General features: G+C 37.8%; 7 protein-coding genes and 1 non-coding gene across 10 annotated transcripts; 5 read left to right on the plus strand and 3 right to left on the minus strand.

Annotated features, from left to right (window-relative positions):
- Nucleotides 1-2,253, minus strand: LOC119986564 (protein TORNADO 2-like). Its single transcript, XM_038831175.1, has 2 exons — nucleotides 1,652-2,253; nucleotides 1-755 (listed from the first exon to the last, which is right to left on the minus strand). Exons 1-2 carry the CDS (start codon nucleotides 2,147-2,149, stop codon nucleotides 444-446), a joined length of 810 nt encoding a protein of 269 aa, XP_038687103.1. The 5' UTR covers nucleotides 2,150-2,253; the 3' UTR covers nucleotides 1-443.
- A 709-nt stretch (nucleotides 2,254-2,962) lies between these two features.
- LOC119987377 (RNA-binding protein CP33, chloroplastic-like) lies at nucleotides 2,963-6,349 on the plus strand. Its single transcript, XM_038832267.1, has 4 exons — nucleotides 2,963-3,334; nucleotides 3,439-3,537; nucleotides 4,281-4,571; nucleotides 6,042-6,349. Exons 1-4 carry the CDS (start codon nucleotides 2,987-2,989, stop codon nucleotides 6,195-6,197), a joined length of 894 nt encoding a protein of 297 aa, XP_038688195.1. The 5' UTR covers nucleotides 2,963-2,986; the 3' UTR covers nucleotides 6,198-6,349.
- A 1,012-nt stretch (nucleotides 6,350-7,361) lies between these two features.
- LOC119986667 ((+)-neomenthol dehydrogenase-like) lies at nucleotides 7,362-9,488 on the plus strand. Of its 3 annotated transcripts, none has more exons than XM_038831316.1 (7): nucleotides 7,362-7,459; nucleotides 7,533-7,770; nucleotides 7,870-7,944; nucleotides 8,107-8,175; nucleotides 8,554-8,733; nucleotides 8,875-9,286; nucleotides 9,325-9,488. In XM_038831316.1, the coding sequence occupies exons 1-6, from the start codon at nucleotides 7,440-7,442 to the stop codon at nucleotides 9,250-9,252; spliced, it is 960 nt and encodes a 319-aa protein (XP_038687244.1). In that variant the 5' UTR covers nucleotides 7,362-7,439; the 3' UTR covers nucleotides 9,253-9,286; nucleotides 9,325-9,488. The 3 variants fall into 3 exon arrangements, with proteins under 3 accessions (XP_038687244.1, XP_038687245.1, XP_038687243.1); XM_038831317.1 differs by having other exon boundaries at nucleotides 8,875-9,283; nucleotides 9,322-9,488; XM_038831315.1 differs by having other exon boundaries at nucleotides 8,875-9,488.
- A 2,148-nt stretch (nucleotides 9,489-11,636) lies between these two features.
- LOC119986709 (RING-H2 finger protein ATL52-like) lies at nucleotides 11,637-13,109 on the plus strand. Its single transcript, XM_038831378.1, has one exon. The coding sequence runs from the start codon at nucleotides 11,993-11,995 to the stop codon at nucleotides 13,016-13,018; it is 1,026 nt and encodes a 341-aa protein (XP_038687306.1). The 5' UTR covers nucleotides 11,637-11,992; the 3' UTR covers nucleotides 13,019-13,109.
- Nucleotides 13,110-13,553: 444 nt separating this feature from the next.
- On the minus strand, nucleotides 13,554-14,459 carry LOC119987490 (RING-H2 finger protein ATL29-like). Its single transcript, XM_038832412.1, has one exon. The coding sequence runs from the start codon at nucleotides 14,457-14,459 to the stop codon at nucleotides 13,554-13,556; it is 906 nt and encodes a 301-aa protein (XP_038688340.1).
- Nucleotides 14,460-15,286: 827 nt separating this feature from the next.
- LOC119987384 (zinc finger CCCH domain-containing protein 12-like) lies at nucleotides 15,287-19,174 on the minus strand. Its single transcript, XM_038832277.1, has 2 exons — nucleotides 17,897-19,174; nucleotides 15,287-15,946 (listed from the first exon to the last, which is right to left on the minus strand). Exons 1-2 carry the CDS (start codon nucleotides 18,684-18,686, stop codon nucleotides 15,669-15,671), a joined length of 1,068 nt encoding a protein of 355 aa, XP_038688205.1. The 5' UTR covers nucleotides 18,687-19,174; the 3' UTR covers nucleotides 15,287-15,668.
- Nucleotides 19,175-19,604: 430 nt separating this feature from the next.
- On the plus strand, nucleotides 19,605-19,677 carry TRNAK-CUU. Its single transcript has one exon. It is a non-coding gene; the product is annotated as a tRNA-Lys (tRNA).
- A 157-nt stretch (nucleotides 19,678-19,834) lies between these two features.
- Nucleotides 19,835-23,278, plus strand: LOC119987338 (RNA-binding protein 34-like). The gene is made up of 6 exons (XM_038832218.1): nucleotides 19,835-20,753; nucleotides 20,847-20,905; nucleotides 21,506-21,575; nucleotides 21,717-21,842; nucleotides 21,979-22,107; nucleotides 22,484-23,278. Exons 1-6 carry the CDS (start codon nucleotides 19,962-19,964, stop codon nucleotides 22,943-22,945), a joined length of 1,638 nt encoding a protein of 545 aa, XP_038688146.1. The 5' UTR covers nucleotides 19,835-19,961; the 3' UTR covers nucleotides 22,946-23,278.
- Nucleotides 23,279-26,201: the final 2,923 nt, after the last annotated feature.

Raw genomic sequence — 26,201 nt, forward strand, 5'->3', positions numbered from 1 at the left:
GTAACCCTAATAAAGTGAGCTTGACTAAATTTCAATCAAAAGCTGTAGTCCTACAAGTCAACATTTCGGTGCATTCCCGCAAATGACGCTGAACCCATTCACACCTTCCACTCAATTTTCTAACCAAAACATCGAACCCAAGAAACTACAATAATCAGACCACGACAAGACACACACAGACACACTACAGGCTACAGCCTCAATTCTTGCACAAAGTAACATTAAAATAATAATAAAAAAACAACAGTAATGATACAGATCTAGCAGCGGATATCTCAGTCGTACCGATATGATTTTATGCGTATCATGTGGGATATGTGGAGACGACAAATTCATTTGAATCCTATTCATGCAACTCGACTATTGAGATAAGTGGAATACCAACCGTTGCTAAACAAATCCCAGTCGCACCCAAATCGCTACTAGCAGCTGTAGCTAAGTTATTATGTGTAGCCTTGCTTGTACTTGCGAAAGAGGTCGTCTGTTTTGGCATTCCTGAATGCACAACAACCAATCAAATAAACTTTAATCAAAGCAACAAGAGTGATGAGCAATATGATGTCTGCTACTCTCCATTCCTTCTTCAAATTGGCTAGTAAACCAGCTTTGCATGAATCACAGCTGTAGCACAGTTGGTTTTGATCATTGTTCCAGTTCAAGCAGTCCATGTCTGCTGCATTGTCGATTGGACTAATCCAATATGTTGGGTTCACAAATGTGTACCCACATTTGGTGGGTGGCTTGCAGCATCCTGACTGTAGAAGTATACACAGTTAAGGCAAAAGGTATATAGAATAATTATATATTGAATAAAGGAGTAAGATAGGGAGAATAATTAACTTTGAAAAAAAAGAGACTAAAACTTGCTAGATAGAAGATTCTATGACTTTGTGATCTGTAATATATGCCATACTTGCAAGTTATCCTCTAGTATGTGTTCATTTCCTTAAATTTAACTAAAATTATGGCACCCGGTTCTAATGGGCGGGATCACAAACATATGTAATGTCAAGTTTGGTGGTGCTGGATGAGCAACCTAGTGCCAATAAGACTAAGTTTCTTGTCCTACATTGCCCATGGAAAGATGTTTGTAATCCCACAAATGAAAAATGAAACAAAAATTTCATAACTAATAACAAGCGTTTTTTCCGGGTTCAAATTAGTGTGAGATGGTGCTGGTCCTATGGGGACAAAATCGTGCAGATCAGTATGGGTCGATCCAAAACGGATAAAGTGTTACTTGTGCGCAGGAGTGGACTGTTTCAAATGGTATTGGAGTTGAGCATTCAGGATTTAAGGTATGGACACCCACGGACGTTTATGGGCATGTGGGCTGCACAAGGACATGGGCCCTTAATGGGGGAGTCTATAGCGCCCAACTCGAGTGGGCAGGGCCACAAATTTCTGCAGTCTCAAATTTAGTGGTGCTATGCCAGTTACCGTAAAATTAAATCTCTTGTCCCACCTCAGGGGAAGAAATGTGAAATGCATGATATAATAGGTCAAATTTCTTAATTAGTAAGAAACTCTTTTTCTGAACGGAATGGTGTTAGGCATAGGAAAACAAAGTCGTACAGATCAGTATGAACGGACTCAAAATGGACAAAGTATTACTAAATAAATAAACAAATTAACAGAAAGAATGAATTACCTGTAATGGAGTAAGATGAGCATTGAAGAAATCTTGTGCCATGCGATACCTCTGGTTCAATTCAGGGCACATACTAGTTGAACTAAGACAGCCTCTAATCCGATCCCACTTATAACTACTCTGAACTCTCCGGCGAAGCCAACCTGAAAAGTCATCAAGATGATACTCCAAATATGCCCTACTTGGTTCAAGCTCTCCATGCCCTCTAATGGTGACCATGTACACAAAAACCACCAGACAAGCAAGCAATATTATAAGAACAAGCATGGCAATCAAGTAGAATATGAGAAGCCATGGAATCCTCCAAAACCCTCCAACAAAACCAGCTAAACCCACAACTAAGATCAAGATCCCTAAGATAATTACAGGCCATTGGAGGATCTTGACACAAGAGTTGTCTGGTTCTGTTGCAAGCCAAATCCCTGCTCCAATGATTGGGATTGAAAGGAGCATAGAGACAAAGTTGATTGCACCTATGACATTGTTGCTTAATGCCATCTTTGGTTGGGAGGATTTCTTTGGGTTTCTTGTTGGGGTTTGTGTGGGTTTTCTAGGTGTTGGAGATCAATGGTTTACACACCGATTAGTTTTAGTAACATGGGTCCATGTTCTTTTGTTCTAGCCTTGCTTTGGATGCCTAAAGTAAAATATAGTGATAATTGTTTTTTTTTTTATTAAATTGTGTTTTATTTTATGAATTTTGGTGTAACTTTTTTTGAGAGCAATGGGCCGGGAGGAAAAGGCCAGATTTTCAAAGTTATGGTTCGGTCCATTTATGAATGGGCTTTTGCAAAAGTGTTTGGGGCATCTAACTCAAGAAAAATTAAGGCTTTTGATTGGAATGGAGGGTTGGGGGCTCAAAAAATTTTATAAAATTTTTGCAAAATCATATTTGTTTTCTTGATCGGTTTATAAATCTAATGATATATTTTTTGTTCGAGACAAAAAATAAATTCAATATGAAAAGTGCATGAAAATTCTAAATTGTTGAATATAAAAAAAAATTCCATACACTTTTCATGTTGAAGGTAATTTTGATTTCAAAAGAAAAATGTATCGTTATATTCGTAAAACCGATCAAAATATAACCCTTCTCCCAAACAAAGGTTGAAAATTTTTAATTTGGACAACAAGGAACTATCGAAAATGCTAACAATTCCTGAGATGAGGTGGTTAATATAAATGAAAATGACATGTAGTACAAGAAAATAGGTAAAAGAAAAAAGAATTATCCAAAACCCAAATGCATAGCAATTGAAATTACTATTCTACCCCGTCGCGTCTCACTCCGGCTTAAATCTTCGTCCTTGTTTTATCTTCTTCGTTGCCACAAAAATGGCGGCATTGAAAGCAGCACTCTCTCTTCCCTCACTCCTCTCTTCGTCTTGTTCGAAATCCTTCCTCTCTCGCAATCCGCAACTCTATTCTATCAAGCTTCAGATTTCCAATTCCCTTAATGCTCTTTCTCTCAAATTCCCTCTCTCTCATTTCCCCTGCCAAACAAGAAAATTCTGCATTCAACAATGCTCCACTACACAGGAGGTAACTGTAGAAGCAGAGCCAGCGCAAACTGAAGACCCACTCCTGAAGAGAAAGATATATGTGGCCAATTTTCCATGGACTTTCACTGCTGCTGATTTCAAGACCATCTTTGGGCAGTGTGGGACTGTCACAGATGTTGAGGTTATCTCTTCTTCAAGACTCGTCCATTGGTCTTTTTCTTTCTCGTTTCGAAAAATTGGATTTTCTTTATGGGTTTTTAAATTTATTTTTGTGTTGAAATGTAGATTATAAGGGACAGAGATGGTAAGCAAAAGGGCTATGCATTTCTTACAATGGGTTCAGAGGAGGAAGCTCAGGCTGCTATTGAAAAATTTAACTCTCAAGTGAGTTGCTCTTGTTTTGGATGTTTCTAAGGGATTTGAGTTTTTGTTACAGAATTTTATGTGATTTTTTGATTTTCAAAATGCCCTATTCAATAGTAGTGTTGAACTGATACGAGAAATGTCAATTCCAGCTAAGATTTTGCTTTGTACGGTTCCGCTTTGCAATAAGATGAATGCTTTATCAGCTCAAAATGCTTGGAACTGTCTATGATGTAATATTGGTCATATGGATTTATTGGCATTTTGCGTGTTTTCTTAGCAACTTCTCCTGAAGGACATACTCTTTGTTGCTGATGACACAAAAAGTTTCATATAGGCAATAATCTGTATAAATTCTGACTTCCAAGTAGCTGAGTCATGTTAGAGGATAAGATGTATTATGATGTATTATGTATATCTTTTGGAGAAGTAGGACTTAAAAGAGGCAAACCAAGAAAGCTGGCTCAAGCCACATGAAATGAGTTTAAAATATACATAATGTGTCTTTAATCTTCCTCTGGCATGCTTTCAATTCAATAATTATTCCAATACTTTCTGTTTGTTTGTTCTATTTTTAACATATGTCCTACATGTTTGTTTATTCCTAATTGCTCAAGGTTTTAAAGACATCTGGCTTGTGTTTGCAATTAATAGATGTAATCAATGGGAGATGAGAACTGAGTTTAAAAGTGGCCAAAATTTCTTTGAAGGAACTGATTTACGTATGACCGCAAAATATTTAAATTTGATTATCGACATTGCAGGAAGTGTCGGGGAGGACATTTAAGGTGGCGTATGCAAAAAGGTTAAATAAACCTGATCCTCCACCTACTCAGGTTTCCCCTGCCATAGAGACACGGCACAAGCTTTATGTCTCAAATCTTGCTTGGAAAGTTAGAGCTAGTCATCTCAGAGAATTTTTCTCCACCGATTTCACTCTAGTTTCCGCCAGAGTTGTGTTTGAAGGCCCTTCAGGCAGATCTGCTGGATATGGATTTGTTTCATTTGCCACAAAGGAGGAAGCAGAGGCTGCAATTGCTGCTTTGCATGGGAAGGTGAGCAAAGTAAATCTTTTTTTGTGTCTTGGACCTTAAAATTATCAATCCTATCAGTTCATGAACTCTTTTTTTTTTTTTTGTCAAAGTTGCATTCTTCTAGATAATATTTTCCTTACATACGTAGGTTAAGTATGATTAGCATACATGAGGTATATAATTGGCATTAACCATGACACTTCGTTCCAGATATCCTTTTTTGATATAGTTTCTGCCAGAATGGAGCATAATTTGAATTGTGTCGGTTTATGGGTAGATTGAATATATATACTACTTCTAAGTGACATAAAACGTGTTTGGTTTGAAGTATTCTATTTTCCATTTTCATTTTCTATTTTGATCATATTACTTGTTAACTAATTATGATAATAAAAAAAACAAAGATGACTTTTTTTCTTCCCCTTTTTAATACTCAATTGTCCATACTATGTAAATATTGACTATATATAGGCCTAGTTTGGTAAGGCATTTTGAAAATAGCAGATATACTAGTGGAAATGGTGGTAGCAGAAATGTTGGAGAATTTTAGTAGCAGAAATGCTGCTCGAATGTTGTGTGGTGTTTGGTTGAACTTTTGCTGGTAACATTTTTGCTGAGTAGCATATATTAAATGATAAATATTTTATAATATCAATAAATTTATTTATTTATTAATTAATTTATAATAACACATGAAGTGAGGGTATAAATGGAATAAAAAAATTAATGGGGATAATATTGACTTTTGACGGTGAAATGCTACTAAAATGCTTTATACAAGTAGCATGTCAAAAGTAGCATAAAATGCTGAGTAAAAATGTCTCGGATTACGTGCCAAAAAAACTTGTTTGGTAAGGCTGTAGCATTTATACTAGCAAGTAGTATAAATGTTACAAAAAATACTCCTCCAAACGGGGCCATAGTGTATATATAGATAGCACAGCTATATAAGGATAAACATGTGTGTAAGTATTGACTATATATGTGTGTGTGTATAGATATATAAGGATATATGTGTTGTAAATCCACATCCTCATAGCCCAAGCAAGTGAGCTAGGCCTAATTCACGTAAGCCTAGTAAAAGGCCTTATTAGTGGTTAAGGATGAGCTTATTCCTTATAAACAAGGAGTTGTTGCCACGTCTTACCGATGTGGGACTTAACAATATGTGTGTATATATATAAGGATATTAGGATATATATAGTCAATACTACGTAAGGAGATATATATATATCTAATATTTGCATCGCTAATGAAGTAATGATTGGCGGGTATTGGTCGCCATTTTTGGAAATTTTGACGGAGCAAGCTCCGTGTTTTCAATTGAAAATGGTAAACCAAACATCATTTCTATCTTTTCTATATTTTTAGAATAGGAAAATAGAAAATGCTCAAACCAAATAGCCTCTAAGTGTTTTCTTTTCTTTTTTCGGTCCCATCTTAGAATCTTTATCATATAGTGAATAAATGTTAACTTTCTTTCTCCTGCAGGAATTGATGGGTAGGCCGGTTCGCTTAAAATTCAGTGAAAGAAGTGTTGTTGATCCTGAAAACAAGAAGGAAAAGGAAGAGGCGGAGGCGGAGCCAGAGCCAGAGCCAGAGCCAAAGCCAGAGGAAGAGGAAGAGACCCCACCTGAAAATTCCTAGCCATACTGATTAAACATTGAAAACATTTCTATGGTCTGTACATTTTGATTTTCCTTTCATGTTTTGTCCACCAATCCTTGCTTAATTTATTTTGTATAACCTGTACTATATTAACGGCCTGATGATTTTAACTTTTAAAACTTGGATGGATTCATGATGCGTCATGCTCTGTTTCTAACTTTCTATTGTCAGGATTTACAGAGCTTTCAGTGCAACATCACTAATAACCGACCATCTCCAGAAAAGGGAAAAAAAACACTGTCCATCTAACAAATTTTGTCTTCTCTCAACACCCATAGCAGAGTCAACTATTGTTGATCATATAAGAAAACTTTTTATTTGTCTTTCATGTTATTGTTTTTGATCCTTTGTGTCATACTCGAACAAGGTTTATACGTTTGTTAATCTCATCACATGCAACCATAAAAGAAGTTTGTTGAGTCCCTCAATTTGCGCAAATAACTAGTGTCAGTGTTAAGACGTGAGTATGTCCGCATGTAGGAGGGCTGTGTAACAGTATTGGGCATGTTTTACATATTCAAGTCAACACTCTGGGCAACAGCTAGCCAACCTTTCTTGACTTTGTACTCATCACATGTATATATGTTGATGTTGTCAGTATATTTAAAAGAAAATTTTATGTGTTATATGTACCAAGAAGATTGAAGGGCATTAGAATGGGAAAGATTTTGGACAGTATAATTTTTTCTTTAATTATTTTTTTTAATTTGATTTTATCAATAATTGAAACACCTTTTTCCTTGATTCTCTATTTAATGATGAACTTAATCACGTTCCTTGATTTTCTGGAAAAATATCCCTACGTCATTTTTTTTTGATATATAACAATGGTGAAAGCTCTGTTTTATTTATATATATATATTAGAAAAAAGACAGATAGAAAACATTGCAAAATTCGAGTAATGTTTTGAGTGTGCAAAGGTCACTGACACAGAGAGTATTATGGGCTTGTTTTATCCTAGGGACGATGTAGTTGATTTATTGTTTGTACACAAGAGGCAGAGCCACGAATTGTCTTAAAGAGAACAATTAGTATGTGACTCAAGTCATCGGTTTCAATTTATTGTTCAACCTCCTTATTTTGCATATCCTCAGGTAATACCTTTAACAATAGCTAGCCAACCCTTCTTGACTTTGTACTCATTACATGTATATATAAATCAGCCAAGTTAATCTGTAGCAACAACAATTTCACTCCATTTTCTCTCAACATATCAATCCATGGCGGGATCAACAAAGAGGTACTAGAGCATCAATCTACATTTTCCATGGTGAAACATTTCATTCACTGTTCCATTTCGTATTTGTATGCAGGTACGCTGTTGTGACAGGGGCAAACAGAGGGATTGGACTTGGAGTAGTTAAGCGATTGGCTTCCGAGGGCATCATTGTGGTGTTAACAGCCAGAGACGAGAAGAAGGGACTTGAAGCTGTGGAGAAACTTAAGGAGTTTGGTCACATTGTTTTTCATCAACTTGATGTCACAGACCCTGCTAGTGTTTCTTCTCTAACTGATTTTATCAAATCCCAATTCGGAAAGCTTGATATCTTGGTATTACTACCTCATTATTCCCACTTGTCTTAAGTTTTAGAATTCGATTCTCCTTTGTTGTCTCACATATAGATATATATGTTCATTTCATTTACAAAGGTGAACAATGCAGCAAGTGGTGGAATTAAGCTCCTCGGTGATCCTCCAAAGTCTCGGGTTCCTGATGAGGTTGAGGTATGCGTGTCATTTAAATTTTAACATAGGATTCAACCATTTAGAGTATAAGAGTACGGGCTTGGACAGTTGTATTCTGATTTTGATTCTCAGTATAGCTTGTTGCCTTATTAGATAAGTACAGATGTTGACTGCATGAAAACCTGCCGGAATTTGGTACAGGTAAACAATGCAGCAACCTCTGGAGATGCGCTCCCGAGTGATGTTCCAAAAAATGCAATTTCTGAGGATGTAAGTGCCCAAATTCATGTGTACAATTATGTATGTTGATTAGTGGAATGACCTTTTTTTGGAGTAGTTCTTGATGGATCTTGTTGTCTTATTTGTTGAATTAGTTTTGTTTATCTTTGCTGATTTATTTGCTTTTGTTGTTGGTGAGAGTTAGGGACTGACTGACTCCTGCTATGATAAGATTTGTTGTGTTGAGAATTTGTGTGCTTATCAAATGTTTGACGAAATGTCTCAACACTTTACATCATTTATGTTGCTACTCCATAAACTGGCAAAGAGTTTTAAAATGTGGGTTTTCTACTAGGGTCTACTACAAGTTTGGGACTACTGTGCATATATATTGATGTACTGAGATTACCAAGTTAATTTCTTTGCTAGATACCGGAGATTTCACAAATTGATTGGACTCAAATTCTTGAAACTTATGATTTAGCTGGAGACTGCATCGAAACCAACTACTATGGTCCCAAAAGAATGATTGAGGCACTTATTCCCCTTCTCTTGTTATCCGATTTACCAAGGATTGTTAATGTTTCCTCCATTGGAGGCAAACTAGGGGTAATTTCCTTATTTCTCTCATCAGAGGTGTTAGCATACCTTTCCAAGTAATTTCCTTACTCCTTCATCTTACATGAATTGTGAAGTAAATAGTGATTTTTCCTCTTTTTTGTTCTTTTTTTAATGGTGATCATGTTGTAGTATATAACAAACAAGCGAGCTCTAGAATTGCTGAGTGATGTTGAAACCCTTACAGAAGATAGAGTGGAAGACGTATTGAGGGAGTTCCGAAAGGATTTTAAAGATGGTTTACTCGAAATCAATTGTTGGCCTTGTAAACCATCTTCATATAAAATTTCAAAAGCAGCTCTAAATGCATACACAAGAATTATGGCCAAGAAGTACCCAACTTTCTGTGTCAACTGTGTTTGTCCTGGACCTGTGAAAACTGAGACGTCCTTCCATTCAGGCACACGAACTCCTGAAGAAGGTGCTGAAGGTCTAGTGAAATTGGCATTGCTGCCTAAGGGTGGCCCTTCTGGTCTCTTCTTTACAGAGAAAGGAGTGTCAACCTTTTAATTAGTGAAAAGTTTATGAGATGAAGGTTCAATCTTAATATGCTTTTCACTTTTCTAAACGTGAATAAGGTCTAGGACCATGTAATAGGCTACTTAAGCAGTCATTGGCTTTAATTATGTTGTGATATCTTGCTGTGTTTTGCATTCCAATTTCCAATCAAACTATATTGAAAGTATGCCAAAGCATTATATGTAGCGGCCTGAATAATATTTAGAAGATTTCTTGACTTGGTCTTATTCCAGTGTCAGTTGGATTGTTTTTGTTTCTCTTTGCCGATTTGAATGTTTACGTTGTTGTGAGAATTGGGGGTGATTCATGTGGCATTAAAATCTGTTGTGTTGAGAACTTGCTGCGCATACCAATTGTTCGACGAAATGTCTCAAAAATGGTTCTACGTTACTTATGTTAGTTACTGCTCTATAACCTGCCTAAGAGTTTTGGAATAAAGGCCGTAGAGTACAGCCGGGGCATCCCATTACTGTACACATACAGCTACTTATGAAAATGGTTTAGTAAAATGCCTACACAAGAGTTTTGGCCAAGAAGTATTCAACTTTCTGCGTCAATTATGGCTGTCCTGGAGTGGTGAAGACAGATAGGTCCTTTCATCCAGGCACACGAACTATTGAAGAAGATGCTTGAAGGTCCTGTGAAGTTGGCATTGCTTCATAATGATGTTGTTTACAAAGAAAGGAAGGATTGCCAACCTTTTGACTAGGAAAGCATAAGCAGTGAAGTTGTCTTTATTGTGAATAAGGTCTAGGACCATGTAGTGGGACTACCTGAGCAGTCTTCAATGACCTTGTAATGTCTTTATTCGTATTATGTCCCACTCAAGCTATATATTGAAATTTGAAAGCATATATCTGTCTCATAGAAAAGATGTCTGAGACACTTTTTTTCATCTCTAGTACTCTTAACTATTAGGTTCCGAACCACTAGTTGAAGTGGTAAGAATAATGTATATCACCATGGTGATCGGGGTTCGAATCCTCTCTCCCTCGTTTAAAAAAAAAACTATTAAGTTGTGTCTTGTGCCTAGAATGGTCTGAACTAGAAGAGCATATTGAGAAGATTTTACCCATTTAATGGCAAACTTACTGAAACTACATTGACTTGGTCAAATATGCCCCTAGGATTATTGTTGTTGTAGGGGGTGTTTGCCAAAGAAGTTCTGACTTCTGACGGTCAAGTTTCTGATGGCAGCAAGCCAAAAAATAAAGGAGATGAGTGCAGGGTTGAGAGGTACAACCTTTGGCCGTTGTGAGTGGCACGGCATGGAAGTGTTTGGTACACTTTTGATTAAGAGGCTTGAGGTTGGGTGCAGGCTTGCGTGCTGCAGGGCCTGTGTCTTTGGTGTCAGTGGTTTGGTAGCACGAGGCTCAGGGGTGGCTTGAGGCGGGTGCGTGGCTTGATGTGGCTTGATGGGGGTGCGACAGAAGGCATATCGAGTGGTGAAGTGATGGTCTGATGAGGCGGGTTTATGAATCTGTTTAGAATGAGATTTGGGCCGAATATCTACATATATGTAAAAAGTTAAGTAGTGGGCTTGCCATACTTGTTGAAGGTGGGCTTGTATGAGCTGTAGGGCCGGACCCAACAGCTGTAGTGATAAGTGTCCAATACGATTTTTGACCACTAGAGTTGTCACTTTGGAGATAGAAGTGGGAGACCACTCTGGAAGTAAGAATGAAAAGAAGTGAAAAGGTGGTCATTTGTACCTTAAGAGAACAGGGAGGATGATTGGGAGGAGAGAAAGAGAGTTCTTGGTTCTCTCATTTGACCATAATTACCCTATTTCAAAGACAAACACAGAGGCTTTGACCAAATCTTGATCAAAAGTGTATTGATTTCAGCTTGCTATTTGGTTCCCTCTTTATTTAAAAACCCAGGAAAAGCACTAAGACTGTTGAAAGTTTCTGGGAGAATATATAGGAATTTTGATAGAACACTAATATCCAGTCTCATTTGCAAACTTGGGGGGTTAATTTCCACTACTTGATTTATGAGGTTTATACAATTCAATACTTTTTTGGAAAAGAAAAAGGACTATGTTCCATCCAATCTACTTCAACCACAACTAGCTTGAAAAAAACAATTAAAGCATTGATTACTTTAATAATGCCCAACTAACATCTCCTGTTAGAAATTCAAGTCCAAACACATCGAGGATATTGTCTCCTCTGGACGTTGGCATTGGCCATCGCTATTGATTCTTTAAGCCCAAAAAACACGTCCTTGTATGAGAGGTGCAATACTTTTACTTATATACCACCACTTAGTTGAGTTATACCAATCTGATGTGGGATATTAGTTTAGATCTCCTTCGTCAAGAGACCACTATCTCCCAAAACGAAAACAAAAGCTATTGCCAAGGAAAAAGAAAAAGAGAGATACCCTCAAAGAAAAAGAAAATTAAAGAGAAGAAAAGCTGGAAAAAGAAGGGAAAAAAAAATCACCACCTCATTTTGCTATGTTTGCTCTGCTGTTCACTCAACTCTTCCTTTTTTTCATTATTCTCATCTCTTACATAGATTTTCATCACAGGACTTCTCACTATTATGTGCTTGCCTTCCAGATCATCGTCCCGCATTGCCAGTTCTGCTTACGAAAACCGGTAACTATTTGCTTCTTCTCTATCTCACAATAGCATCATTTTGTTTAACTGAAATGTCAATTGCATAGAATCCAGCAAGAAAAATTGTGGGTTTAGAGTCTTAAATCGATTGGAGTAGTTGACATGGGATCTCTGGAGAGCCCAAAAACCTGGATACCTTACAATTATGCAAACAGTAAAGACTGTTCTCAAGGCTTTTGCAGCATCTACTGCCCACAGTGGTGCTACATCACCTTCCCTCCTCCACCTCCAATTGAATTCCCAGATGATGATTCAAGCCCAACTTTTTCACCTCTTGTGATCGCGATCATCGGCATCTTAGCAAGTGCTTTTCTTCTGGTGAGTTACTACACTATCATTTCTAAGTACTGTGGAGACAGGGGCCGTACAAGAAGAGAAAATGAGGGAGAAAGTGAGGGATTGGGAGAGAGTCACAACCCGTCAATTCATGAGCCATGGCATGCTCCAACTTCCGGGTTAGATGAGTCCCTGATCAAGTCAATTACTGTCTGTAAGTACAAAAAGGGAGATGGGTTGATTGAAGGCACAGATTGTTCTGTTTGTTTAAGTGAATTTGAGGAAGATGAGAGTGTTAGGCTGTTACCCAAGTGTAGTCATGCCTTCCATGTCCCCTGCATTGATACTTGGCTTAAATCACATTCCAATTGCCCTCTTTGTCGCGCGAATATAGTACTAATCGGTGCTTCATCATCTCCGTTAACTACTACTCAAGCACGAGATACTCGCTCAACTCAGTCACAAGTGATTGAAAATGTAGCTGCTGATGCAGAAAATGCAGAGAGTGTTGTTGGCGAAGTGGCAATGATGCAATGTGAGGCACCAAGGACTCACACCATAATTGAAATCGACGGAGGATACCAACATCAACATATGAGGAGGTCTGTTTCAATGAATCATTGTGTTTCGATTGCCGATTTCTTGCGCGTGGACCAGGAGAACAATGATCATGTTGAAGAGTGTTATGGAGATGGTGCAACTGCTGGTTCTTCTAAACAACAAGAAGAGGAAGTAAGCAGCAAGAGTAGCCAGAAAAGAAGGATTGGTTCCATGAAGAGATCAGTTTCAAGTGGAAGATTGCTTCTTGCTAGGAATGGTTGGAGAGTAAGAGACACAATTACTCCTGTCTGAATATTAATTTTGATTTATATGGGGATTAACTTCACATTAATATATGCTTTTATTTCATTAATATAAGACTGAGAATTCAATTTCTCTTGAAGTTTTGTTCTTCCTTTTTTCGCGCTTAAAATGTTGGTTGGTTTATATGTCAGTCAGTTGGATTTGTATCAGTCCGATGTGAGATTACAAGTCTCGACAGCATATAAAGCCTATTTTTCATTGATGTTTCCATTAGATTTTTTCAAATTTGTTGCTCTGTGAATTACATGCAACTGCAAGCAATGTTGTTGTTCTACATAGTTAATTAGCTCCCCTTACAAGCTCAATCTTGTGAAATTAAAGATAATTCGACAAACATTGTTGGAAATCCCATTCCACCCACATCAACTTACAAGTCTTGACACTTCCCCGCACTTGTGGGTAGGTCATGATATCATGTTGAAAATCCGTCCTTCCTTGGCCAACACATTCTAACACAACTAGAAAAAATTTGTGTCTGGAAGTGAAGTAAAAGAGGAAGAAATTGAAGAAACATAACCAAGATTTATACTTTATTGATGTCACCAACTGAAAAGCCTGATCTCTCTCCAAAACCCCCATTTTTATGGTCTGAGATTTCTCCAAATGTAATGCAACTTACGGTTGAATGATGTTGTCCTCTAGTAATTTCAATCTTTACATGCTCTTGTAATCTCAATCTATGCCTATCTTCCTCTTCTTCTTCTTCTTCTTTTACTTTAGTCCTACCTACTGAATGCCCCGTCGAATGAGACCTCGGAAATCTGTCAATCTTTGCGCCTCTTTCGCTGCGTTTCATCCCATTTTGAGCAAACTGATCACCATCTCCTCTGTTAATTTCCTCAACATCATCATCTTTAATGGAAATGCTGATTGAATCTGAATGTGTTGAGCCATTCTGATGATCATGTGCGGGCGGTGGCGATTTTTCTAACGACTCTTTAGGCAGATCAAGATCTCTGCGACAGACTGGGCATGTTTTGTGAGATTCAAGCCACAAATCAATGCATTCTTGATGGAAAACATGGTAACAAACTGTTAGAAGGCGAAGGAGATCATCGTCTTCGAACTCTGCTAAGCAAATTGCACATTCAAACCCATACTTCTCGCGTCGAAAGTCTTTTACTGTCGAATATGTGAAGGTTGGAAATGACTGTATCAATGAAGGATCAAGGCCTGGATTTGCTGGAGCATTCGTGACCGCGATAATGCCTGAAGGGTTTCGCCGGAATTGCCATATGTTAATGAGATTTTGAATGAAACACTTGCAGAAGTATATTGAGAAGAACCCCATAAAGAAGAAAACTAGGAGAACCACAGTTAGAACGATTGTTATAGGAGGAGAGACAGGATTTTGTGGTGATGGTGATGGTGATGGTGATGGTGGTGGTGATGATGTTTGTGGGATAATATTGGAGCTTGTCGTCGACATAGCCAATGCGAGTGGCCGGAGATGGTAAGGTTCTGGCCAAGGGTGTCTGATGGATTGAGACTAGAAGTAGCCAAAAGAAGAAAATGAAGGTGGAGAAGGTGATATGGGGGTACTTTGATTGTTTTTCTTCTTCTTTTCTTTTGTTTGGTTTTGGTGGGGAAGAGAAAAACAAGGTGGCTGGTGGTATGTAATGTGAGTGAATCTTGAGTTTTGTGATTGCTTAATTTGGGATGATGATGTGGAGGGGGTTGGTTTGTTGTTCTTGGCAAGGATGCTGCCTTATTGAACGAGTCATTGTGGAGAATAGAAGGATGAAGAGAGCTTTTGTATGCTTCAATCTTAACCAAGTATTCCATTTATAAATTTTGTGTATTAATCTTACATGTTAATTATTAATCATGATCATCAATGACGAACCAAAACCAAACACGTACAACCTTACTCTTTGGACATCCCCTATAAAAGATTTGGCCCGATGCATGGTCATAAGGATATTGCTCTTAGTGATAATCGAACTGAGAACCTCCCGAATCCATACGATTTGGATCTAGAGAGATTCACCAATTAGGCTATCACTCAAGTACTTTCAGCTGCATTGCTATTTGATTACTACTAATCTTTGGGGACTTCTCACTGAAAGATTTGTTTGCCATTCTTTCACAGTTAAAAGAGGGTTATGCTGTGTCATAGCATCTCCAACAAGATTCACTTTTGTCCTACAGAAAATATTGGGGAATTTTGGAAGCATAACATTCGAACAGTTGAATATTGGGTAAGTGCAGGTATTGAGATTGCAGGGGTAATGCAACTACTGACACTGCAAAATCTAATTTAAAAAGCTGAACTTCTGATGAACAAACAAACAGAGAGAGAGACTGTAAATTCGCGCAAATGGTACAAATACAGAGATAGCATTAGTCTCCAACGGTGAGTTCATCTAGTGATTATAGTTTAAAAACAGGGATCAAAGACTACAAAGCAACACAAGATTCAAGCAAACAGGATAACAGGCCGCGCAATCAACATGGGGCTAAGAGCCCCAATAAGCAGGTGTGAAGGGACTTCAGGCAAACAAGAATCTCCTTCTGATGCTCCATCATGAATTATGAGAATTACATTCTTCTGTTATCCCTTCAGTCTTCCTTCATGTAGGCTGTCTAAGTTCTCATTAGATTTCGTCGAGAATTTGCAGAAAACAGTTCGAAAATCTTATTCGATATCATCAATCCAGTCACCATATATCCTACTGATCCTGTCCGGACCCTTCCATTTCTGATGAGTTCTCTGCCCAGGCTTCTGGATTATAATACATGACCTTTGTGATGGAACTCCAATAAGATAAACATCTGAATGAGGAACTGAAGGGACCAATCCAACCATGCTATCTGTGGGAGTGTTTGAAGGCACGCCAGCTTGCTTTGAATCAGCTGGGCCAGCTGAAGAATTAGCTTCTGCCTCAACAAGACCTCCACCATACCGATGTAATTCTGCAGTAAAAAATAAAGATTCCAAATCAGATACAGCCACATGATCTCTTACCTATCATGATTATTTAAAAGAAAAGGTATTGACATTTGACAATTTGATCTAATTAGTTCTATGTGTTTGGTATCAACAAAACAAATGAAGCACAGAAAAGCAGTTAAATAAGTTGGCATGCCACAAAATTGCTCAAAGTAATTAACCAAAAAAAACAACCCTAAGAACCACCATGAAAGCAAGTATTCCAAGCACCATGGTATCTCCAGTCGAGACATTGGGATCAATCATAAATAAACACAATAAGTAGCCTAAGAAAATCGAGTTCAATAAGTAGCCTAAGAAAATTGAGTTCCAAAAGATTAGTACAAGCATTATGATCTATGTGTGAAGTCTGCAAAGTATGAATGATGTTCTTCTGTGAAGCATACCATTTCCTAGGCATCAAAATCAAAGTAAAAAATCAAACACTTCCATAGACAACCCCAAGATCTAAACTCCCGAAGATGGGCATTCCCTTTTGGAATTGTGCTTAATTTGAATTATATTTCAGTCCAAATCAGAGAATGGTTAGAATACTGGCTAGGCTGCTTGCTGTTGACTAAATGGCGTAGATTCCTATTCTTATAGGTTATAACAAGCCTGAAGGAAGCACAGAACCACTGAATCACAGTAAATTTTAGAGAAAGAAAGTAGAGGACAGCATGACTGAAAGACTTCAAACTCCAGTGACGTCAGTCCGTTTCTTTCTCCTCCTTTTTAGTTGCTTTGAGGAAGATTTGAAACTCGAAATTCCAACAAAATGAGATGGACATATTTGTGAGCATTGCTTCACCGTGAATACTGAATCTGAAGACAATGACTCTGTCGGAGAAAGATTTGCTATTAGATGGTTGTTGGCTGGTTGCACATAGAAGGGCGAGTGGGCGACCCCCTCTTTCTCTAGTGATCAATCGGGTCATGGAGCCTAGAGCTCACAACAACCAAATATCTTCTCCAATACCATGGTTTAGGATTGGAAGTTTGGAACTGTTTTCAAACACAATGAAGAGAGTTGCATACTTATATAAATCAACATTATTAGCCTAGATAACCTAAAGAAGTGTGAAATAAACCTTCATAAGACAACCAGGCTAATACAAATGCACAAGTCCAGTCATACAATGTCTATAACTAGCAATTCACGTAGCTCAAAAAAGCTAGTAAATATGACAAAAAGGATTTAGATTTTTGTAGTGGCAGTTTCAAGTAGAAACTAGAAAGGCAGAGCCACATGTGTGATTTTATAATTAACTGTTAAGACAACTACTTTGATCCATTCACATTTCCATCCAAATAAAGCAATAATCTTCAGCATTCAAAGATGGCATAAGGTAAAGGTACCATAAAGATGCAGCAATTCTACACTTCTGTACGACAGTCGAAGAAGCAATGGTTTTAGTAAATTCCCACAACAAATAAAAATTTCTGTTGAACAGAGGGTTTCAGAAAATATCTATAAAGGACAACACACTGCCATTCAGACATGCATTGAAGGATGCATCCATTTGCCATTCCTATACTCACTCCCTAAATGTCCTACAACAAGGGTTGCACAGTGGATACACATTCATTTCAATTGCATTACCAAAATTGGGTACATGGGTTGCTAAAGAGATACAAAAACAAACACAAGTCTGCAGATAATGGATTGATAAATGAAAAGAACTGCATCAAATAGTAGTCACAAAATGAGAAGTCCTTCAATTTTCATGACAAATATTATATCTTAAGTCTTTTCTTTCTTAAATTGAAGCATTTCAAATTAATATGGTCAATTAACACAGCTCTCCACATCAAATCTCAAAATTGCTTCTGAACTACAATTAGTAGTTATTAGTTAAAGTCATTGTCCAACTTACTCCTAGTCCCAACAAAAATGGAAAAAGAGATCTATCCAAACCATATTGATTCATTACCTGCAGCACCATGTGCAAAATGGCACTTGCTCCCAAACGGGCAATACCCAGTAATCTCCCACTTATTGCATATCCTTGTCTTCCAATTTGAGGGCTTCAAATTCCCAGCACAGGCCACTCCTGCTCCTCCTCCTCCTACTACTACTACACCACTGCTGCTGCCACCAACACCACCGGCACTGCCACCACCATACCCTCCTGGACCCAAACTTATAGCCACACTCTCCCTATTCTTTGACTGCTCATCATGCAAAAACGTGCAGTTATCACCATAGGGACAGCCTTCCTCCGTGTAAAACTTCTTGCAATGCCTACCTTTATAGGACCTCTGTGTCTCAACCCCATAGGAAGGAATTTGATATTCTTCCATAGGCTCCGATTGAATCACACCTTTCTCCTCCTCATGGGAGGCCACAATTTCCTGCCAGTTTGGGGGTGGCCGACGGAGTTCCTCCATGTTGTGGGCAAAGTTGCAGTTGGTGACGTAAGGGCAGGTACCAGCACGGAACTTACAGCAGAGCTTGGTCTTGAAGAACATCTTCCCTATCGCCTTCGATTTCGATTCCTGGCCTGCATTTCTTGACTTCTTATTAGCGGGTTCACCGCCTGACCGCGATTGGGACAGTCTCTGGTCATAGTTGAAGTTGGAGGTTGTATCGATGGAGGATTCTCGCGAGTTCCACACCCGGTACTCATCTTCTGTGGCCCAAACAGACGGATCCCCAGAATTCGGCATCCAATTCTCGCTGGCATTAGGGATGACGTGTACAACATTTCCACTATACTCCATCTTAGCACGAAGAACTCAGTAACCCAAACGGGAATCGAAACAACTTCACAAACTAACTGATGACACAAAAGCCCTAACTTCAGTGATCAAATAAAACAAAAATTCCTCGAATTCTCAAATGGGGTTGGTGGCATTTCAAAAATCGAAGAGATGAGTATCTGAAATTACACCTCTAACGCCAAATTAGCACCTGAAAATCGAACCTTGTCAACCAACGGTAACAACAACAACGGCAAGCAGAGTCTTTAACCTATAATAACTCCATAGAACAAGAGACATATCATATCAGGAAGCCATGGAAAAGATGCTGACTTTAAAAAAGGAAAAATATAATAGCAAATGGAGAGGACATGGCGTGTTGGATTTAAAATTATTGTAGCTTAGATTTGGCTTTGAACAGAGAAAGGAAGAGAAGATCAGCAGAGACTTTTACAGAGGCATTCATGTGGGAGATGGGCTTTTCACTCTGCAATCTATTTCTTCTATGTTCATCTTTGGACAAATGCTAACGTGGCATTATACTACTCTCTGAAGTTCAGGTGGATAGATTGGGCTTACGTAGAGGAATGGCTCGTTGCTACCTGTGGGACTGTGACCTAGGGGAAAGCCCATACAAGGCCCAGCCTTACCGACGGACTACTATTGTCGTATGCCGATAGGATTGTAAGAAAATAACCCAACCATCGTAACTGATTGATAAATGAATCGATTGATCAGTTATTTTCAAAAAATATTACATATTATTTTAATAAAACGATGGATAACTGAAATAATCGCTAATAACAGGCCATCGATTCGATTAAATTCATGTCAAAAAACCTACGATTTAGAGGATTCATTGTATGCATGCAGATGCACTATGAGAGAGTCAGAGCCATGAGAATGATATTGAATTTGTAAATTAGGCAGTCATCCAAAGCCCGTCTAGCTCAGTTGGTAGAGCGCAAGGCTCTTAACCTTGTGGTCGTGGGTTCGAGCCCCACGGTGGGCGATCTGTTTTTTATTTCCGCAAAGCCCAAAAAATGCTCGGGCTTTGTACCGAAAACCCCCAATCTTGGGCGTCAAGATTTGGGTTTGGATCTTAACCAGATGGGCTTACTAGATATATAATCAAGGCCCACAGCAACAAATTCGATTCAGTGAAGAATCCGACCCGATTTTCGTTTTCTCCCACCAAAAGAGTAAAGCCGTGTCTAGGGTTTAGAGAATTGCTTCCAATTCGAACTCTTCCCACAAAATTCTGAAACCGACTTACTGGTCCAAACCTCTCTGACAATGGCCAAGAATAAATCTAAAGATCCGGATACCTTCGCAGCTGGGAAAGACGAAACCGTTTCAGCCCCGTCGAATATTTTCAAGACCCTCTTCGGCGGCGGACAGGAGCAAAATGGTGCTGTTTCGTCCATTTTCTCTGACTCCAACCCATTCAGAAGAAAACCCCAGGAAACAAATTCGGAACTTTCTTTCATTGAAGCAGCATATGACTCCAAAAACGATGCTGCTGTTACGGACGATGTTTTTGAGTCTAAAAAGGGGGAAACAAGTAAGGTGAAGAGACCCAGTGCGGATTCAATTGAAGAAGTCGCAAAGACTCCCTCTTTGACCAAGAAATCAAAGAAGGAGAAAACCCAAAATCCCAGTTTGGTTTTGGGATCGAATGAAGAGGGTAGTACAAAGATCCTTCCTTTGGGTGTTGAATTGAATGATGAGGTCGAAGGCGGTAATATTCATGCAGGAGAAAAGGAGACAAAAAGTAGGAGGGAGAAGAGGAAGAGAGACGAGCTGGAGATGGAGTACGAGGCAAGGAAGTATGGGGTGGCGGCAAATATTGATCAGGGTGGAGAGGGAGAATCAAAAGAAAAGCTTGTGGGGCAGAAGAGGAAGAAAGCCGAAAATGCGGCAGATATGATGGTTTCGCAGGAGGGTTTTGATGATGAAAGCAAACTCTTGAGGACTGTGTTTGTTGGCAATTTGCCTATGAAGGTGAAAAAGAAGGTGCTCTTGAAAGAGTTTAGTAGGTTTGGAGAGGTGGAGTCCATAAGGATCCGGTCAGTGCCATTGTTGGATGTGGGTATTAGAACTTTTGCTATTGGTCTTATTTTTTTCTGTTTCCCTTTGGGTTTTTTCTTATTTGAAGGAATGCTTTTGGATTTTGTGCAGACCAAGAAACCCAGAAAAGGCGCCATTATGATGAAGCAGATTAATGATGCTGCTGAAAGGTATTCCCTGGATTTAGATACTCGATTCTGTTTATTTATAATTTGTTTGAATAGGAATTATTTTGCCACCGGAAGTTATCATTTTCTTTTTGGATCAGAATTCGATTCTTCATTTATTTTTTTGTGTATATGCTTAGCCTATTATGTTAGATGTACAATGGCGAAATGTAAATTCGAATAATATAGTACTTGTGTAAGTTATTTGTCTTCCTTTTAGATGTCAATATGTATCTTTGCCTGTAGGCTTTTGATGGGAATAGAGGCAATACGGGTTGATTTCCATGGATTGCTAAGGCTCTGTTATGAATTTATGATTGATTTGTGCAAAAATTTGAGAAGGTCATCTATTATTCACTTGTGTTATCATAATTTGCAGAGACCAGAAGATCTTGTAAAAGTACTAGTTTCTATGTTTCTTAAAGTCTAATTGCAAATTCACTTGGCTTGACCTGTCAGATTATGGTGCATTTTGATCATTTAATTTTTTCTGTATTGATGCAGTTTATTAGTTTGAGCATGTTAAAAATCCTTATATTGGTTATTAATCTCTACTCATTCTGTGAGAATTTTTGTTTTTGGTGGCTTTGCCATTTGTTGCAGTGTTCATGCATACATTGTTTTCAAGACAGAACAATCTGCCATGGCTGCATTGGCCCATAATATGGCTGCGGTATGTTGCTCTTTAAACTTTTGGCCACTGAACATTTTGTTTCGCTAGTGTTTGATTTAGTTTCTTTATTTCTCTTTTCATTGAATCTGGTAAAACGAAACTTTATGTCTTCAGTTTTCATGGTTTTGTCTTTGGCTGTAGCTTGGAGGGAACCATATCCGTGTTGACAGGGCCTGTCCACCTCGCAAGAAGTTAAAAGGTGAAACAACTCCACTGTATGATAACAAGAGGACTGTTTTCATTGGCAACTTACCATTTGATGTGAAGGTATTATATTTTTATGCGATTTTTGTTTTTGTGGAGTCCTGACTTAATTGATATTTGTATTTGTGGATTCCTAACTTAATTTATGTTGCCAATCTCAATTAACATTATCTGGAAATGTGTTATAATTTCTCTGTAGGATGAAGACATATTCCAGCTATTTTCTGGTATCAGCGGTATGGAAACTAGCATTGAAGCAATTCGTGTCATTAGAGATCCTGGTACAAGTCTAGGAAAGGGAATTGCGTATGTCTTATTTAAAACAAGGGTATGTTTCCATTGTTCTAATGCATTATCATTGTTTGATAATTCTCATTGAAATTTTACTTAGTTGAGTGGGTTAGTGTTTATTGATATTGTGGTCGAGATGGGCGAGGATTCTAGGTGTTCTTGGGTTTTGCTGATCAAGGAGACTTGTGATGGAGATTGGGTCAAAAGCTAATACTAATAATTATTACAATTGCAAATAAAAGTTGTTGGAGTAATTATGATGTATTTGGTGATAATGGCAGTGTAGGTCTTAGGAGATTATGAAAGCATAAGCAATGTTGAATGAATACACCTTGTTCATATGTTGGCTAGTTATTACCCTATATATATATTATGCCATTTTAATCGGGTTCATGTGTTTAAATGCATTGCAGGAAGCAGCACATACAGTCATTAAGAAACGGAACTTGAAGCTCCGAGATCGGGAGTTGAGGCTTTCTCATGCTAGGCAGGATGCCACCCCATCAAAGAGAAAGAATTCATCCCCATTAGAGACAGCTGGTTCCCCAGCTAAGAAGATTGCAATGGATTCAAGGACTCCCCAAAGCAGCAGTAAATCAACTCTCTCGTACCAGGGATTGCGTGCGTCGAAATCTGGTGTCCAAAAGAAAGTCTATCCAAAAAGTTCTGGACTGGTTAAAACGACATCTAATACTCGAAAAGAAGAGAAAACACAAGAACGCAACGAAAAAAGACCAGCAGTTGCTGCGAGAAAGGCCAAGGCAAACGCGTTTAAGAATGGTAATACCTCCAAACAAGTAGGGGGAAAGCGCAAGATGGACAGCCGAACTCCAGAGACCTCCCAATGGAAGAAGAAAGCCAAAAAATTCAAGTAGGAGGCCAGGACGAATTGCTCTACTAAGATTACTAGGCAAAAAGCCCTATGCAAAGGAGGATCACATGTAAAATTTCTGCAGGATTGGGAAGATAAATTTATTTCAAATTTTGTAATTCTTTGGATCCTGGGTGAAATTTTTAAGCTGGTATTGCAGGCCAACCCTGTACGGCTGTAAACATTCTTATTTAGTAATAGGTGCTGTACAATGACTTATCTTGAGTCTCTTTAGGGCTGTTATTTCTTTGCTTTTATACTTGTTTGTTACCATGCCCTAAAGATCTTTTTAAGCAAAGAGTATACACACAAAGAAGCTCCACTAGTTGAAGTGGTATTGGGAATAGCTGCACCCTCACCCACTATATGGTCAGGGGTTCTAATTTCCCTATCCCAAATCGTGCATTAAACAAGAAAAGGATTGGAGACTGTTTAGCATGGTGAACCATGGAGCAATAGTTCAGTTGGTTACATTTTTTGGCTATGGTTCAGTTGGTTACATTTTTTGGCTTAAGGTGGATGATGCTTAGGTTTGAGAGTTCGGATCAATGTAGGAGTAACAGAGTGGCAACTGAGTTGAAGTTGTATAAATCCCTAAGTGATTGCAACGTGGATGACGTTAAGGTTGGGAGTTTGAATCAATTTATATTTTTGGGCTTAAGGCGGATGACGTTAAGGTTGGGAATTCGGATAAATGAAAGAGTAACAGAGTGACAACTGAACTGAAGTTGTATAGAACCTTAAGTGATTACAGTGCAAAGGATGTTGAGGTTTGGAGTTCGAATCATTGTAGGAGTAACAGAGTGGCAACTAAGCTGAAGTTTTATAGATCCCTAACTGATTGCAGTTCACCAAGAGCTAATCCTACCTGCATAACAACCAGATTGGCTCAGTTAAGTTTAGAAAGCGTCATTGCCAGTATTAACAATGTTCAGAAATGAAATTGAAGAACTCTTGGTTACAGCACAATAAATGAGAGTTTTAAATGGCAGAAATTAAGGTTGGAACTCAAATCTTCCCGCTCCGACTACGATGCCATATAAAGATTAATTACTTTTTCATTTAATCCAATAAGATGGCTTATTGGGTTGAACCATTTCGCATCATTTATCTATATTCCAACATAAAATAAATGAATTATGTTTAGTTTATTTGTAGTGATCAACGTATAATGAATCATATCTTCTTAATATATTTTTCAATCTTTTTTTTTCCTCCTTTTCTTTCATGGGTGTTCATGGTACAAAATGGGTGGATTCTGATTTTGCATTCTATATGTCTAGATATGCTTGTTATCATATAATTACTTTGTAAAACATTAGCCTTAGAAATGAAATAAATAAATAAAAGGCATTTCCTTAAAAATCCAACACCTGTCAAAGTCTATAATAATTGAACAAATAAAGGACATTTGAAAAGTCTTGGCCCTAAAAAGAAAAAATTCCCTTCTAATGATTTGATTTAAGGTACCAACTACTCCCATAATAAAACCTTTTTTATCGGACGGTTGTCTTGCATGAGACATCCCCCTCCTCCACCTCCAATGATTCAAATAAGATTTAATTTTAAAAAATAAAATTATAAAAGTTATGTAATTATTTGTTTATTATTGATAACTTAAGAACATATATAGCTAATTAAATCTGAGTGATTGCATATGAAGACTTTTGAGACAACTTTTTAGGAATTTATATATATTTGATTGAAGGAAAATCAGGTTGTCTCTTAGAATAATTTGGTTATAATGTCTTTATGTCATTTGTTGTCTTGGGATTTGTGATAAATCATTGAAGAATTATTCGATCTTGCATTCCAATTTGGTAGCAAATGGTGCTTAATCTTCGCTCATATGATTTCATCTTCCAATGTGGGAATCAAATTCAATAACTTTCAAATTCATATGATTTAGTCCAAGAAAAATTCACCATTAAACTATTACCCAACTGATTGTTTACTCAATGTACAACTTTTAAGTGACCTATATGTGCTTCTGTCTAGATAGCATGTGTGCCTTCCTTGAGCGGTTGTCCAGGAAGGTCACTCTGCCTCAAAAGAGCTCCAGTTGTTCGAACAGAAACCTGCACTTTCATGTAAAAAATAAAAATATAAAAAAAAATTCATAATCTTTTATTGTCTAAATATTATATATAGCTAGTAGCTAATAATATAAGGAATGAGGAGACAATGTTGAGAACATCACTTTATATAACATGAAATCATAGCATATAATGTGCATGGTATTAATGTAAGATTCCTCTCTAATTAATTATATATGGTCACATCTTAATTAGGGCAACTAAATCAAGATTTGTAAAATAATTTTCTAAGGTATGAAAAACATTTACCGACAAGTTTAGATGCTTCGGGAGGACATATCTTCTTATAAAGAAATCCTTCAAACATGTGTGTTTGGAAAATAAACCAATAAAGGTTGAAATAATATTAATCATCACATATTAATAGTTATAATATACACAAATCCCCCAACTTAATTAATTAATTAATAATATGACCATTTTCAACATTAATTAAAATAAACATGCACTTAGAAACAACCCAAGCTAGGTTGTTTGTAACATTGCTTCCAAGGCTGTCGAGAACCCTAAGAAAACCAAATCATAATTTAATACATATCATTTGTGAATGTGTGTATGTATTGAATCACCTAGCCTTTTTTTTAAACCGAGTTCTTCATCCCAACATGTCCACTGAACAGTTGAATCAGTTCTAAACTCGGGCCTTCAACCTAGTCCGCTTAACGCTAACGATAAGTAAGACTGGGAGAAAGCCCGTATGTAAAGAAAGATATCGAAGTCCACAAAAGAGAGTTAACTACGCAAAGTCTCCCTTGGAAATGCAAAGAAATAACGTCAACTCTGTTAGGCGTGGCAGTTGAACTTGCGACTCCCGCATTTGCGAGGAGTTATAACATTCAACTCTAATATCCCAACCAAAACTTTTTTTGTTGGGCTAGTCTTATAGTATAATGGCCATAGCTAGGTTACAAGTTACAACTATATTTAACGATTTGGACTCATTTTGTTGGAGTAGAAAAGTCAAATTAAGGAAGAGTACATCTTTTTGGGATCACATTCTGGTCTCACGATCTGAAGTTCCAAGCCATTTTATTTATTTATAATTCTCTCTCAAATGAGGAGTTGATTAAGGAGTAATATAATTAATCCGATTTCTCTTCTCATTGAGGATTCCCATGCATGGCATCTTGTTGATCTCAAGGTGAGCAGGCTAGAGACAATGTG

This window comes from Tripterygium wilfordii, chromosome 20 (genome assembly GCF_013401445.1).
Source record: "Tripterygium wilfordii isolate XIE 37 chromosome 20, ASM1340144v1, whole genome shotgun sequence".
Taxonomy (NCBI): Eukaryota; Viridiplantae; Streptophyta; class Magnoliopsida; order Celastrales; family Celastraceae; genus Tripterygium; species Tripterygium wilfordii.